The sequence below is a fragment of the Schistocerca nitens genome, chromosome 3, assembly GCF_023898315.1.
Source record: "Schistocerca nitens isolate TAMUIC-IGC-003100 chromosome 3, iqSchNite1.1, whole genome shotgun sequence".
Classification (NCBI taxonomy): Eukaryota; Metazoa; Arthropoda; class Insecta; order Orthoptera; family Acrididae; genus Schistocerca; species Schistocerca nitens.
Window position 1 is genome coordinate 828386922 of NC_064616.1, and position 13631 is coordinate 828400552.

The 13631-nt window shown below is 45.2% G+C and overlaps 1 protein-coding gene across 1 annotated transcript in view; it reads left to right on the top strand.

The window, feature by feature from the left end:
- The window catches only part of LOC126248847 (E3 ubiquitin-protein ligase HERC2), an 851297-nt gene that overhangs the window by 60161 nt on the left and 777505 nt on the right, over positions 1-13631 (top strand). The window contains exons 7-8 of the mRNA XM_049950269.1: positions 1684-1840; positions 9034-9204. Coding sequence (XP_049806226.1) covers positions 1684-1840; positions 9034-9204 — 328 coding nt within the window. The remainder of the gene's footprint in view (positions 1-1683; positions 1841-9033; positions 9205-13631) is intronic.

Below are 13631 nucleotides of genomic sequence, written 5' to 3' on the forward strand. Positions count from 1 at the left end.
ATTCTTGTTCTCCCATTCTTATTTTTTTCCTCTCGGTTCTTGTACATATTGTATATTACCCTTCTTTCCCTATAGCTTACACTTATTTTTCTGAGAATTGTAAACATCTAGCACTGTTTTACCATGTAGAATGATTTTTCAATGTCAACAAATCCTATGAATGTGTCTTGATTTTTCTTAAGTCTTGGTTCCATTATCAAGCCCAATGTGAGAATAGCAAGGTCTGATCAAAAATTTGTATGCAATTCAGAAAATACTAGATTAGATGAAGAAAAACAGGGGAGGAAGTTTCTCATTTGCTCTGGTTTTGCTCAGGGCCCTCCAAGTTATTTAGCAGATGTGTCTAATAGAGAAAATGATACAAAAAAAATTGTATCAGGACACACTGAAATCCAGGAAAATGAACAAGATGGCATAGTGGTTAAGAGAGCTTGTCTGGGATACACTGCAGAAAAATGTTCTGTCTTTATATGTGCTGCTGCCTTGCTGTAGAATTATAACATCATTTTATGTTTGGCGGAAAAGTGGTGGGAAGTGCTGTGCAATATCCTATTGTTGGTAAATACTGGTACATCTAGGTGTGGTGTTCCTTGCTCAGGTCACAGACATAGGATGAACTGGCACTGGCCAGTTTCCATGCAGGCTGCTGTACTTATGATGTGAGGTGCACATGTTAAATTTAATGTGTAGGATAGATCCATGTTTAGTGGTCCACCAGCAACCTACATCTGCTGTAACATTATAGTCTCTTTGCTATCAGCCTTTCTTCCTATTTTGCTTTAATTCACAGAAGTAAATTTTAAAGGAAAATGGTAAGTAGTTGATGATGCCTTTCATGGTGAAGGTGGGCTGATATCCTGGATGAAATGCTGTTGTTGTTGTTGTTGTTGTTGTTGCTGTTGTGGTCTTCAGTCCTGAGACTGGTTTGATGCAGCTCTCCATGCTACTCTATCCTGTGCAAGCTTCATCATCTCCCAGTACCTACTGCAGCTTACATCCTTCTGAATCTGCTTAGTGTACTCATCTCTTGGTCTCCCTCTACGATTTTTACCCTCCATGCTGCCCTCCAGTACTAAATTGGTAATCCCTTGGTGCCTCAGAACATGTCCTACCAACCGATCCCTTCTTCTAGTCAAGTTCTGCCACAAACTCCTCTTCTCACCAATTCTATTCAATACCTCCTCATTATGAAATGCTAAATGAAATATTAAAGAGGAAAAATATATTGCTTGAACTGTGCTCTTAGTTATCTGGAAGTATGATAAAATCCATATATCCTATCTGAGAAAACCATTTATTCCCAGAGCTCTGTTTATTAAGATTATTTGGTTGTTTCATTGACTTCTACTTGCACCTTTTGTTTGTACCTTTAAGTCAGACACCCTGTATAGAGAATTTAATCTGATTTTATCTTATTGATATTGATATTGTTACATTTTTAGAATTCCACAGATTAAAAATGTGCAGTCTGGTAGTTGTCTTGTTGGTCTTAATACTGAGGTAGTTGATGTAAGTGTTAGTTCTTATTAAATGTGACTTGTTACATACATTAACCTTTATCGAGTAGAGCAGTTCCATTACCTCAGAAAATTTGGAAATCCTCAACATGTGATAGCATAACATTACATTGTAGTTCATTTTTGAGTCACACAATGTGAGCTGTCATACTTTCATTTTTAATAGGTGAAGAAGCTGATGTCTGCAGCGAGTTATTGAGTGAATCTCTTGAGGCTCTTCAGTCCTTATCTGAAGCTACCCTGTTTGATGAAAGTTCAGTTTCACCAGTATGGTTAGAAGTTCTGGAGTTGTCAGCAAAGTTCTTGCGTCAAGTTGTTCTTGGGTATGTAGCTTTGAAGTTATATATAGCTTGGACATTATATAAGCTTCATTCACTTGCATTTTATATTGGTTGTTGCTAGTAATTAAGTGTATCTAATGATAAAATATTTTTAATGGTTTAATATTCATGGCAGTCATTAATATGTTGCATTCATCTTTTTTCCTCGTGTATAAAAATATGACTCACATGTACGTATGCACATTAGTTTAGCCATTATTCAAATGAGTATCAACTGATATGCACTGTAGTGGTGTGCACGTGAGAAGGTGGGTGTTGGGGGTATGCACAGTGGCAAGGAGCAGTGTACCACATGACGATCCAGCCAATAGCATCATTCTGCAACCCCCCTGCGGGTTCGGGGGTAAAAATCGGCCCGCGGTATTCCTGCCTGTCGTAAGAGGCGACTAAAAGGAGTCTCCAACGTTTCGGCCTTATGTGATGGTCCCCTGTCGGGTTTGACCTCCATATCTCAAAATTTTTCCGAAGAGCGAGCCGATTGGGGAAGGGCACCTTACTTGGTGCATTGTGTCCATCTTGCGTTGAGAACTTTTGCCTGCTTTTTCGTCGCTGCGTTGCAGTCCTGCCCGCTCTCCATCTCATGGGCATGGATACGCTCCTGCGTGCACTTTCTGCCAAGCGATGTGCAGGGCCACTTTCTGCACTGACGGCGACCATGGACCACATGTCACCTAACATCCAGCACGGTAGCCAGTCCATTGTGGTGGGGCTGCCATGTACCCTCTTGGTTGTAGCCCCCTGACAACACAGGGATCGCTCTACTGATGCCTGCACCATTAACTCCCCACGTATGCCAAGGAGTAGATGCCCATCTCCCTGGGGCATCGGGACTCCCGGCAATGGCCATCCTGCCAGGTGGCCTTTGCTGTGGCTGGGTGGCGCCCGTGGGGAGGGCCCTTGGTCGGAGTAGGTGGCATCAGGGTGGATGACACGCAATGAAGCGTGGCACATCTTCTCTTGCTGGTGGCCAGCCACCAGCAGTCTCTAAGCGTTCGAGGGCCCATTTTAAAGGTAACGTTTATGACCCCAAATCGTTCCCCTCCCTCGCCACACCATGGGAGGAACGGAAGGCTATGAATGAGAGCGACAGGTATTCGCCCCAGTATCTCGTCTGTACCAGAGCTGACGGGGAATCGTTTGTGTCTGTGAAGCCTCAGTTCTTTGTCGAACATTTAGAGGACAAGTTCGGGGAGGTGGAGGGCTTGTCCAAGATGCGGTCAGGGTCAGTCTTAATAAAAACGGCATCCTCTGCCCAGTCACGAGCCTTGCTCGCTTGTACGAAGTTGGGGGATGTTTCTGTTACTATCACCCCCCATAAAAGCTTAAATATGGTCCAGGGAATTATTTTTCACCGCGATCTCCTTTTACAGTCCGATGACGAGCTGCACGCCAACTTAGAGCGACAAGGTGTACATTTCGTCTGGCGTGTTCATCGGGGTCCGAGGGAGAATCAGGTAGCTACCGGTGCCTTCATCTTGGCCTTCGAAGGTGATATCTTACCAGAGAAGGTCAAGGTGATGGTCTACCGGTGTGACGTCAAACCCTATATCCCTCCCCCGATGCGGTGCTTTAAGTGCTGGAAGTTCGGTCACATGTCCTCTCGCTGTACTTCTAGCCTCACATGTCGAGATTGTGGACGCCCATCTCATCCTGATACTCCATGTGCTCTGCCTCCCGTCTGTGTCAACTGTGGAGAGCCTCATTCCCCTTGCTCGCCGGACTGCAGTGTCTTAGAGAAAGAACGCAAAATCATGGAATATAAGACCCTGGACCCACTGACTTACACTGAGGCTAAGCGGAAATTTTTAACGGCTACATCCCGTGCGCATGATGTCATCTTATGCCTCCACTGTCACTCCTGCTCCAGCTCCTTCAGCTGCAAGTTATACAGTCAGCTCTCAGAATCAGAGGACCTCCCCTGCCCCCTTGACAATGGGGGCCCCTTCTCTCGCTGTTGCTCCCACACCATCTACCTCGGGAGCAGCACCCACTAAACCATCGGGGACACCAGTCCCCACTTCTAAGCCGGAGAAGCGTAAGTCTTCTTCGGCTTCTCTCGCTCGGAAGGGATCCCTTGGGTCACTCCCTTCCCAGGTTCCTACCAGCGGCACAGCAGACACCAGCCAGTGGCTGAAGAAGCCGCAGGTCGCTGGTCGACGGGCTTCGCGATCCTCTTCGGTCCCAGAGACTGACTCCAATAAGCCCTCTCACCAACGGCAACCAAAGGAACAGCGAGAGAAAATGGCTTTGAAGACCCGTAAGTCCAAGACACCTGCGGTGGCACCTACTCCACCGCTACCTAAAAGCTCTGCATCTGAGGATGAGGTGGAGATCCTTGCGTCCACTGAGGACCTCGATCTCGCCGATCCCTCAGACGCAATGGATAGCACTTGCACGGGTGCTCCATCGGATGCGGCAGGTGACCCAGCGGCGTAATCTGCCTTCCCAGTCCCGTCACGCCTTTCTCCGCAATGGACAATACCATCCTCCAGTGGAACTGCAGCGGTTTCTTCCACCATCTAGCTGAGCTCCGCCAACTTACCAGCCTTCACCCTTTCTTCTGCATTGCTCTCCAGGAAACTTGGTTTCCAGCAATGCGAACCCCCGCCCTCCGTGGCTATCGGGGTTATTATAAGAACCGAGCAGCTTATGAAAGGGTGTCTGGTGGCGTCTGCATATATGTCCTTCACACTCTGCACAGCGAGTCTGTCCCTCTCCATACACCTTTAGAGGCTGTCGCTGTACGGGTGTGGACGCCACAGGCTGTTACCGTCTGCAGTCTTTACCTTCCACCGGATGGTGATGTCTCGCAGCATGTCCTGGCTGCACTGGTAGCCCAGTTGCCGCCTCCTTTCTTGCTATTGGGCGACTTCAACATCCATAACCCTCTGTGTGGTGGGTCAGTGGCAACAGGTCGAGGCGCCATCATTGAGCATTTATTGTCGCAGCTCGATCTCTCGCTGTGAAATGATGGTGCCTACACACACTTCAGTGTGGCGCATGGCACCTACTCCGCCATTGACCTTTCAATCTGTAGCCCTAGCCTCTTACCGTCTGTCCAATGGAGTGTGCATGACGACCTGTGTGGTAGTGACCACTTTCCGATCTTTCTGTCACTACCACAGCGTCACTCTTCTGGGCGCCCTAGCAGATGGGCTATGAATAAGGCTGACTGGGACTTGTTCTCCTCCACTGCCGCTCTTGAGCCTCTCTCTAATGATGACATTGATGCGGTGGTTCAATCGGTCACCACCGGCATCGTTACTGCCGCCGAATCTGCCATTCCCCGCTCCTCTGGGTCCCCTCGGCGGCGGACTGTGCCTTGGTGGTCGCCTGAGATCGCTGCAGCGATTAAAGATCGCCGGCGGGCGCTACAGCGTCACAAGCGACATCCCTGCATTGAACACCTGATCACCTTCAAACGGCTGCGTGCGCGGGCCCGCCGCCTTATCCGCCAAAGCAAGCAGGAGTGCTGGGAGCGGTTTGTGTCCACCATTGGCCTGCATGTCACTCCATCGCAGGTCTGGGCCAAGATTCGACGCGTCTACGGCTATCGGACACCTGTCAGCGTCCCTGCGCTCTCACTGAATGGAGCAGTTTGTACTGACTCCGACGTCATTGCAAACCACTTCGCAGAGCATTTTGCTATGAGTTCCGCTTCTGCGAATTACCCCCAGGCCTTCCGCTCCATTAAAGAGCAGATGGAACGTCGGAGCCTTTCTTTTCGCGCCCACACTTCTGAATCCTACAACGCTCCATTCAGTGAGTGGGAATTTCACAGTGCCCTTGCCGCTTGCCCTGATACCGCTCCCGGGCCAGATAGCATCCACTGTCAGATGTTGAAACACCTTTCAGTGGACTGCAAGCGACGCCTCCTCGACCTGTACAACCGTCTCTGGGTCGAGGGTGAGTTTCCGTCGCAATGGCGGGAGAGCATTGTCATCCCCGTTTTGAAACCGGGCAAGAGCCCTTTGGAGGTGGACAGCTACTGCCCCATTAGCCTCACCAACGTTCTTTGCAAGCTTCTCGAACGGATGGTGAGCCGGCGCTTGCATTGGGTACTGGAGTCTCGGGGCCTTCTGGCTCCGTCTCAGGGTGGGTTCCGTAAAGGCCGCTCCGCCGCCGACAATCTGGTGAGCCTGGAGTCGGCCATCCGTACTGCCTTTGCCCGCCGTCAGCACCTGGTCGCTGTCTTTTTCGACATGCGGAAGGCGCACGATACGACATGACGGCATCACATCCTTTCTACGCTTCATGGATGGGGTCTACGGGGCCCTCTGCCGATCTTTATCCGCAATTTCCTGTCGTATCGTACCTTCCGCGTGCAAGTCGCAGCCTCATATAGTTCCTCCCACGTCCAGGAGAACGGCGTGCCACAGGGTTCTGTTTTAAGTGTCTGCCTGTTTTTAATAGCCATTAACGGCCTCGCTGCGGCCGTGGGAAATTCTGTCTCCGCTTCCCTGTATGCTGACGACTTCTGCCTTTACTACAGCTCTATTGGCATTGCAGCTGCTGAACGTCAGCTACAGGGCACAATCCGCAAGGCGCAGTCTTGGGCTGCAGCGCATGGTTTTCAGTTTTCGGCTGCCAAGACCCGCGTTATGCATTTCTGCCGGCGCCGAATGGTCCATCCTGAGCCGCGGCTTTCTCTTGACAATGAACTTCTTGCTGTGGTGGAGACCCACAGGTTTTTGGGGGTGGTTTTCGATGCCCGGTTGACTTGGCTGCCTCATATCCGGCAGCTTAAACAGACGTGTTGGCGGCATCTAAACGCTCTGAGATGCTTGAGCCACACCCACTGGGGCGCCGACCGCTCCACCCTGTTGCGGCTCTACCAGGCGTTAATCCAGTCCCGTCTGGATTATGGGAACCTGGCTTATGGCTCAGCATCCCCATCTGCGTTACGGGTGCTGGACCCAATTCTCCACAGCGGGATACGCCTTGCCACTGGTGCTTTCCGCACCAGCCCTGTGGACAGCGTACTAGTGGAGGCAGGTGTACCTCCACTGCGGTTACGATGCCAACATTTGCTGGCCGCTTATGCTGCCCATGTTCTAAGCTTGCCCGGGCATCCAAACTATCGTCTCCTGTTCCCGCGATCGGTCGTCCATCTACCAGAACGTCGGCCCCGGTCTGGTTGTACAATCGCGGTCCGCGTCAAAGAGCTTCTCTCTGGGCTTTAGGTTTTCACTGTTCCACCTCCTTTCCGGGCTACTTTGCATACACCCCCATGGTGTGTTCGTCGCCCTTGCCTTCGGCTCGACTTGGCACAGGGCCCGAAGGACTCAGTCCCTCCAGAGGCCTTCCGCCGCTGCTTTTATTCCATCCTGGCCACGTATCAGGGCTCTGGAATTGTTTACACTGACGGTTCGATGGTTGCTGGTCGTGTCGGGTATGCGCTAACTCTAGGGGACCATTCCGAACAACATTCCTTGCAGGATGGCTGCAGCGTTTACACTGCTGAGCTGGTCGCCATCTTTCGTGCCCTAGAGTATATCCGCTCCTGCTCAGGTGAGTCCTTTGTTATCTGTAGCGATTCGCTGAGCAGTTTACGAGCTCTCGACCAGTGTTTCCCTCATTCTCGTCTGGTGATGGCTATCCAAGAGTCTCTGCATACTCTTGCCCGTTGCGGCCGCTCTGTGGTCTTTGTGTGGACCCCCGGTCATGTCGGTATCCCGGGTAATGAACATGTTGACCGCCTGGCGAAAGAGGCCACCAGTAAGCCATCTCTGGACGTTAGCCTCCCAGAGACTGATTTGCGGGCAGCCTACCGCCGCAAAATTTTGGCGCTATGGGACGATGAATGGCGCGCACTGACAACGCGCAATAAACTCCGTGCTGTCAAGGAGACGGTTGTGTGGCGGTCATCCCTGCGAGCCACTCGCAGGGACTCAGTAGTTCTTTGCCGGCTCCGCATTGGCCACTCCCGGCTGACACACAGTTATTTACTGTGCCGGGAGGACCCTCCTCTATGTCGCTGTGGGGCGGCTTTGACAGTGGCCCACATTTTGATGGCCTGCCCCCTTTTAGCTGTGGTCAGGCAGACATTTGCACTGCCTGATACGCTCCCTGCCCTTTTAACAGACGACTCCGCTATGGCTGACTTAGTTTTACGTTTTATTCGGGCAGGGAGATTTTATCATTTAATCTGAGTGTTTCTGTTTTATTTTATTGTTTTGTGTTGATTCTGGCCTTTGGCCTATGATTTTAAACTGATTTTTTAATGTGGTTCTAAGTGGTTGGCTTTTCCTTTTTTTATTTCTATGGTCGGCCAACCACCGTCACGCTCTGTGTGATTGTAGTTCGTTTTGTCTTGTCTTTGTCTAAGTTTCCCTTGTTCTGTATCGTCTGTGATCTATTCTGTTCCTCGTTTTTATTCTCTGTGAGTGTTCTTTGTATTTGGAAAAAGGGACCGATGACCGTAGCAGTCTGGTCCCTTTAATCCCCCAAACCAACCAATCATTCTGCAACAACTGACTGTATTATGCACTTTGGGATGCACATAGAATATGTAGTGTTGATTTTTTATGTTCATTTAGGTATAATGAGGTTACTTAGCCACTATAGTGTTCATTATGGATGGCAAGCAAATGCAATAATATTACTTTAAGAAGCAACACAGATAGTATTCTGAGCATATGAATTATACTAGGGAGAGTCAGAAGCAGTGTAGCGCTCTCCCCAGCATTGCCAGTTACCAGGGTAGGCAACACTTGTAGTGTGAGGTGTGGGACAGAGGTGGAAAGCACACTGGTGAGGCTGAAAAGCATTTTGCATATTTCTCTCTCTCTCTTTTTCTCTGCACAGAATGCATCATGCGGCTGCCTTCTAATGTACACACCACTACGGCACATGGTATAAAACAAAGCTAAATTGAAGCAGTTGCTATCTCAATTTTTTGTATTGTAAGATAATTATTAAATGGAATTCTGATTCCTGTTATGTTCTTTGACATTCATGAGTGATGAGACTGCTTGTAATACAGTACCTATTGCCTATTATTCTAAGTATGTATCCAGTATTCCTCCCCTTCCTGTCCCAAACCTTATGGTGGTAACAGAATGTCTGAGGGGAAGACCAATACTCTTCTACATTTCTTTCTATGTATCACCCTGTCATTTTATTGTCTGAATTAAAACTTGCTTTAAACTGAAATTGTGTTATTTTTGTTTCAGAGATATGAACAGAGGCCGTGGTTGGGATGTAGTTCCCCTTGCAGACCGTCACACAGCTCTTGGTTTACTTTTGGAATTAGCTATTCAGAGAGGAACATTAAGTTATATGTTAGATGCTATATTGTTATTGCTGCATCTGTGGGAAAAGGGAAAATATCAGGATGATAATAGGTAATTTACTAAGGTTTAATATAGTGATCATTTTACAGATGCCAAATTTTATTAATTTAAACGTTGTTTAACTAATGTGGCAGTATTGAAGGCAGGGTGCAGGATTTTATCACTTTCTTTCTTTTCAATCATTCAGTTTCAGCCTTAGGCCATTTTCAACTACCTAAACATATTTGGTGACAATATATAATTTAAGGAATCGTACCAAATAGTGGAGGCATTGAATCATCAACTGAAAACTTCGCTAGCTTTGGGATGAATCCTTTTTCAAGCCAGAGTACACACACACACACACACACACACACACACACACACACACACACACACACACACCTACCTGTGTGGCTACATTGTGCTGGCTGATTGTATGGCATAGGTCCTAATCTATAAGAGGCAGGACCATCTGTAAAAGCAGTTGTGTCATATGCCAGCTCTGCTATAATTTTTGCACAGAATTTTATAGGGGTATGACCCCCAACCAACTGCTCACTCAAATGAATGACCACTGCCAAACTGTGGCCAAGAGCAGCATTGACAACCCAATGGGGGACACATTACTGAGCACAATATGCTTGATTTCATGCCTGCTTCACAGCCCGTGCCATCTGGGTCCATCCCTCCAACAACAGCTTTTCTGAATTATATAAATGGGAGTAACACATCCGTTGATCCCTAATCCTCCTGGCGTGATCTCCACCAGCCCTCTGCCCTGCACCAACTTTTCCTTCCCTGCACCAGGACTCTTAATTTCACTCATGCTGCATCCACATGCTTTTAGATTAGATTAGATTAGATTAGTTTTTCGTTCCATAGATCCGTGCTGAGGAGATCCTCGTGGGTGTGGAACATGTTAATTTATTTTTTTTTTAAGCTGAAATAACAATACTAATAGTATGAATATATGCAATACATCATTTGTTTCTATTAAAAAATTCGTCAATGGAGTAGAAGGAGTTGGCCACTAGTAAGTCTTTCAGGCTCCTTTTAAACTGATCTTTATTTGTAACTAAATTTTTTATGTTTACTGGTAAATTATTGAAGATGTGTGTTCCTGAGTAGTGGACACCTTTTTGAACTAAAGTAAGTGCTTTTAGGTCCTTGTGCAGATCATTTTTGTTCCTGGTATTGTATGTATGAACTGAGCTGTTTGTTGGAAAAAGAGATATATTATTTAGGACAAATTTCATTAATGAGTAAATATACTGAGAGGCAGTAGTTAGTATACCCAGTTCTTTGAAGAGGTTTCTACAGGACTTCCATGAATTTACTCCACAAATAATACGTATTACACGCTTTTGGACTCTGAAAACTTTTGTTTGACTTGAAGAGTTACCCCAAAATATTATATCATATGACATTATGGAATGAAAGTAGGCAAAGTATGCAAGCTTTTTCATTTTTATGTCGCCTATGTCTGCTAACACTTGAATTGCAAATACAGATTTGTTAAGGCATTTCTGCAGTTCTGTGGTGTGCTCTTCCCAACTGAATTTATTATCAAGTTGTAATCCCAGGAATTTAAGACTGTCAACCTCTTCTATCTGCTCTTCTTCGTATTTTATGCATATGCTGGGTGGAAACCTCTTACAGGTTCTGAATTGCATATAGTGAGTCTTTTCGAAGTTTAATGTCAGTGAGTTGGCTTTAAACCATTTATTAATATCCATGAAAATATCATTAGCAGATCTTTCTAGAACTACACTTGACATACTATTTATTGCAATACTTGTGTCATCTGCAAACAAAACGAACTCTGCTTCTGGCAGTGTAACTGATGAGAGATCATTAATGTACACAAGAAAAAGCAATGGCCCTAAGATGGATCCTTGTGGGACACCACATGTAATTTCTTCCCATTCTGATGACTGATGACTTAATTCACTAGTCCCTTGCACTGACACCCTTTGTTTCCTGTTAGTGAGGTATGACTTGAACCATTTTGCAGCACTGCCCATGACACTATAGAATTCTAATTTACTTAAAAGGATGTTGTTGTTCACACAATCAAATGCCTTTGACAAATCACAGAAAATACCTGCTGCTTGTAATTTGTTATTTAATGAATTAAGTACATTTTCACTGTAGGTGTAAATAGCCTTCTCGGTATCAGAACCCTTCAGAAATCCAAACTGTGTTCTTGATAATATGTTATTTGTGGTCTTATGGTTGAGCAGCTGCCTGTACATTACTTTTTCTAAAATTTTTGAGAATGCTGGCAAAAGTGAAATCGGTCTGTAGTTTGATGGTATCTCTTTATCCCCTTTCTTGAATAGAGGCTTAATATCTGCATATTTTAGCCAGTCAGGAAATGTCCCAGTTATAATTGACTGGTTACACAAGTAACTTGGAATTGTACTAAACTCACAAGAACATGCCGTAATTAACTTTGTTGATATTTCATCGTACCCACTAAAATGCTTTGTTTTTAAAGATTTTATTATGGAAGTTATTTCTTTTGGTGAAGTGAGTGATATATTCATGTGCTTGAAGCTATTTGTGAAGGCTAGTTTCAGATATTCAAGGGCATTATTTACTGATCCTGAAAGTCCCATTCTATCAGTAACGGATATAAAGTACTTATTAAATAGATTTGCCACACTATGCCCATCAGTTACTAATGTGTCATCTACCCTTAGTGCTATTTGCTCCTGTTCCTTTCTGGTTCTACCAGTCTGCTCTTTCACTATATCCCATATTGTTTTTATTTTGTTCCCTGACATTGCCATCTTCTTCTCGTAGTGCATTTGTTTAGACGTCTGAATTACTTTTTTTAATGTTTTACAGTATTCCTTGTATTTAGCTAAATCATCAGCATTGGAGCTATTCTTGGTCGACAGATACATTTTCCTTTTTGTCTTACAGGAAATCTTTATTCCTTGTGTAATCAATGGTTTTATTATAGACTTCTGTTTAATTTGAGTAACTTTTAGAGGAAAACAGTTTTCAAACATGGTACTGACATTGTTCATGAATGTGTTATATTTTTCATTCATGTCATGAGCACTATAAACATCTTTCCAGTTCATATCTTTGAGCAGTTTTCTAAAACACTCAATTTTTGGTTGATTGACTAATCTCCTGTACTCAGATTTAGCAGTTTTGATAATCTGCTTAGAATTTACGTCTAAAACAAGGAGCTGCATGTCATGATCTGATAGTCCATTTATAACAGGTTTTATGATATGATTTTGTTCCTTTGATTTGTCTATAAAAATGTTATCAATGGCTGTCCTTAAGGATTTAGTGATCCTAGTTGGAAAGTTTACAGTGTGAGCTAGATTGAAAGACAACATTACTAACTGCAGTGAATGTTTACTGGAAGATTGCATTAGAAAATCTGTATTAAAGTCACCAACAATCAAAATTTCTTTGTTTCTTCCTGTTAAATAACCCAGAAGAGCTTCTAGATGATTTATGAATAGAGTATAATTTCCTGCAGGTGCTCGGTAAATAGTTATTATTGTATAGGATCTGTCATGGAACTCTACTTCTGTTGCACATGCTTCTAGATGCTGCTCTAAACAGAATTTATTAATGTCAATGTTCTTGAATTTATGGTAGTTTTTGATAAATGTGGCAACTCCTCCTCCATCCATATCTACTCTGCAGAAGTAGGAAGCTAGCTTAAATCCTGAAATGTCTAACATATCTATATCAGTGGTCACTTGATGTTCAGAGAGGCAGATTATGTCAATTTGGTTAGATGAATTCATTTCATCGATACAAATGAGTAGTTCATCAACTTTATTTCTGAGTCCCGAAATGTTCTGGTGTAATAAAGATAACTGATACTGCATACTAATGGGATTGTAACTGCTTTGGTGAAGATGAACTGGCAGTTTCTGATTACTTTCTGTTAAACACTGTTTAAATGGAGGCTGTATGATAAAATCTGACTCCTGTTAATCTGTTTTCTCAAACTGAGTGTGTCTGCCAATCTCTCTTAAAACTCGTTTTCTTTCCCCCTTCCCTATCCTAAAAAAGGCATCCCTCTGACACCTGTGACCACTGGTATTTTACCACTTGTGCCAGTGTCCCCCCTTAAGTTTTCTGCAATCAACCCAGACAGTTTTCCCTTCCCTTTCCTATTGAGGTGAAGGCCATGCCTGGTGTAGTCCCACCTATCGATAGCATCCACAGGAATCAAACCAATATGGGACCCTATATCCGTCCTAAGCAGCGACTCCAACTCCGACTCCAAGTTCACCCTCCCTACGGAAGAGTTCAAATGAGGCCGATCATGGCGTCTCAACACAGACACAAATCCCACACTCGTATGCTTCGTTACTGATGCTATCTTCACCAGGTCACTCTCTATGGAATATTCAGAGTCTCTGTCAATGCTATTTCCCGGACCACCCACTATAACCATGGCATCCTCCTTTGTGAAATCCTTGCATAAAGCACCTACATCCTCTGTTACCTGA